General features: G+C 70.7%; 1 protein-coding gene across 1 annotated transcript in view; it reads right to left on the bottom strand.

Annotated features, from left to right (window-relative positions):
• The window catches only part of PNPLA3 (patatin-like phospholipase domain containing 3), a 10,316-nt gene that overhangs the window by 2,593 nt on the left and 5,699 nt on the right, over window positions 1-2,024 (bottom strand). The window contains exons 4-5 of the mRNA XM_004676407.1: window positions 1,834-1,899; window positions 497-722 (exon numbers count right to left, since the gene is read on the bottom strand). Coding sequence (XP_004676464.1) covers window positions 497-722; window positions 1,834-1,899 — 292 coding nt within the window. The remainder of the gene's footprint in view (window positions 1-496; window positions 723-1,833; window positions 1,900-2,024) is intronic.

Here is a 2,024-nt window from a genome sequence, read left to right on the forward strand (position 1 = left end):
GGGGCATGTGGCATTGTTCTGCTCCTTCCTCCCCAAAACTGACCCTGCAGGGCCCCCCCGCGCTCCCACAGGGATCATCAAAAGATGAGGTCTCTAGGCGCAGAGGGCTTCTCAGCCTGCCCCCGGGGTCATCGGGGACAGAAAGCAAGCCCTCCCCCCGGCTGCCCCGACAGCATCACCCGCACCTCCTGCTCCTGGAAACAGGCTCTGGGCTGGCGTGGCCCTGATGGCCCAAGACCAGCCTGCCTGTCTGCCTGTCTGCCTGCCCGCCTCCCCACCTGCCTCCCCACCTGCCTGCCCGCCTGCCCACCTCCCAGCCTGCCTGCCCACCTGCCTGCCCGCCTCCCCACCTGTCCGCCTGCCTGCCCACCTGTCCGCCTGCCTGCCCACCTGCCCACCTGCCGGCCTCCCCACCTGCCCGCCCGCCCACCTGCCCGTTAGAGAGGCCTAGGAGACGTCCTGGCAAGCGGGCAGCACGGGCTCTGCGGCCCCGGGCCGTGCCCCCCGCTCACCCCGAGGCTGGGGGGCATCAGCGACCGGATGACGAAGTAGACGTTCTCCGAGCAGACGCGCAGGTTGAGGCTGGTGAAGTCCACGGTGAGGAAGTTCGTGGAGACGGTCTTGGGGCCGATGTCGCTCTCCCCGTAGAAGGGGGACACGGTGATGGTGGTTCTGTCGTCCACGCGGGGCACGTTGTTGGACAGCCCTCCGTCCACATACCGCTTTGAAGGGGAAAGACCGGACGGGCCGTCAGCGCTTCAGGTTTCTTCCAGACTGCGGGCGGCGGCTTCTCCGCGCCACGGCCGGGCGCCGGGGTCAGGCCGCCAAGTCCCCACTGAGCCGGCCACGCTGGGCGCCGCCCCCCGCCCTGCTGCTGTGCGGTCCGTGCCCTGGGCGAGAGCGGCGGGCGCGGAGGGGGCCGTCTGGGCAGCGCGTGGCGCCGAGGACTTTGCACGGACACGTGCAGTGGGCTGGACTCCGCTCCAGAGGAGACAGAGGGTCCCGGGCTCAGTCCCAGCCCCTGCCCTGCTGGGGGGAATCCTGGCTCTCTCGCTGCACCCCAGAAAGAAACCCAACACCAGGGAGGCCTGGGGACAGACGCCAGTCAGCGAAGCTGGCCCAGGACGCCCTCAGAAAACGGCATTTGCCTCGGGGGCGTTCGCACCTTATAGCTAGAGGCTGCGCTGGGCGCCAGTGAGGCCCCGGCCTCCCCTGCGGGTGACGGCTCGGCCGTGAAAGCCGACGCTCACCGCCTCGGCCCTGAGTCGGGGTCGTCGCTGTCCTCTCCCCAGCAGCGTTTCCCACGCTGGCATGGCTGGCACCAGGTTGTCCTGCACATGGGGGTGCTGAGCAGCACCCCAGGCCCTACGCTGTAAGCGCCGGGGCACCCCCAACCATGGCCCGCTGAAGCGTCTCTAGGCCGCGGGGCTGCGCGGGCCCAGTGTCCAGTCCAGACTCTGCAGAACACACACCTCAATGCCTGCTCCCCACCAGGCAGGGCCAGGAGTCGCCCCAAGCGCACGGGCACAGGATGAGCCCAGGCGGCAGGCTGGCCGCGCTGCCCACAGCCAGAGCCAGGCCAGGCGGACGAGGGCCAAGACCCTCCGCTCAAAGGAGCAAGCTCCCTGCAAGGTGGCAGCCGGCCTTGAGCCTCTGGAGCCCTGGCTGGGCCCTGCGTGCCGCCCGGCCAGGAGGCTGAGGAGCGGCCGACCCTCGAGAGCCGGGCTGCGTCCTGCGCCCAGGGGCCTGGCGGCCCCGACCCAGGCCTCCTGGGGAAAGGCTCCGGTCCAGGGCGCCCGCCGAGCCCGGCCCTGCGGCAGACAGCAGACTCACCACGCCTCTGAAGGACGGCGGGATCAAGCCGCAGTAGAACGGGATGAAGCAGGAACAGAGCAGGGCCTGAGGGGAGGACAGGAGGTGGAACCCGCGGCCGCTGCGAGCGGCTCCGGGGCGGGACAGGAGTCCGAAAGGGTGCTCGCGCAGCCGGCGCTCTCGTGAACAAGCTGACGGGCGCCGGCCTCACC

This window comes from Condylura cristata, unplaced genomic scaffold (assembly GCF_000260355.1).
Source record: "Condylura cristata isolate star-nosed mole 26May11 unplaced genomic scaffold, ConCri1.0 scaffold00004, whole genome shotgun sequence".
NCBI classification, from domain to species: domain Eukaryota; kingdom Metazoa; phylum Chordata; class Mammalia; order Eulipotyphla; family Talpidae; genus Condylura; species Condylura cristata.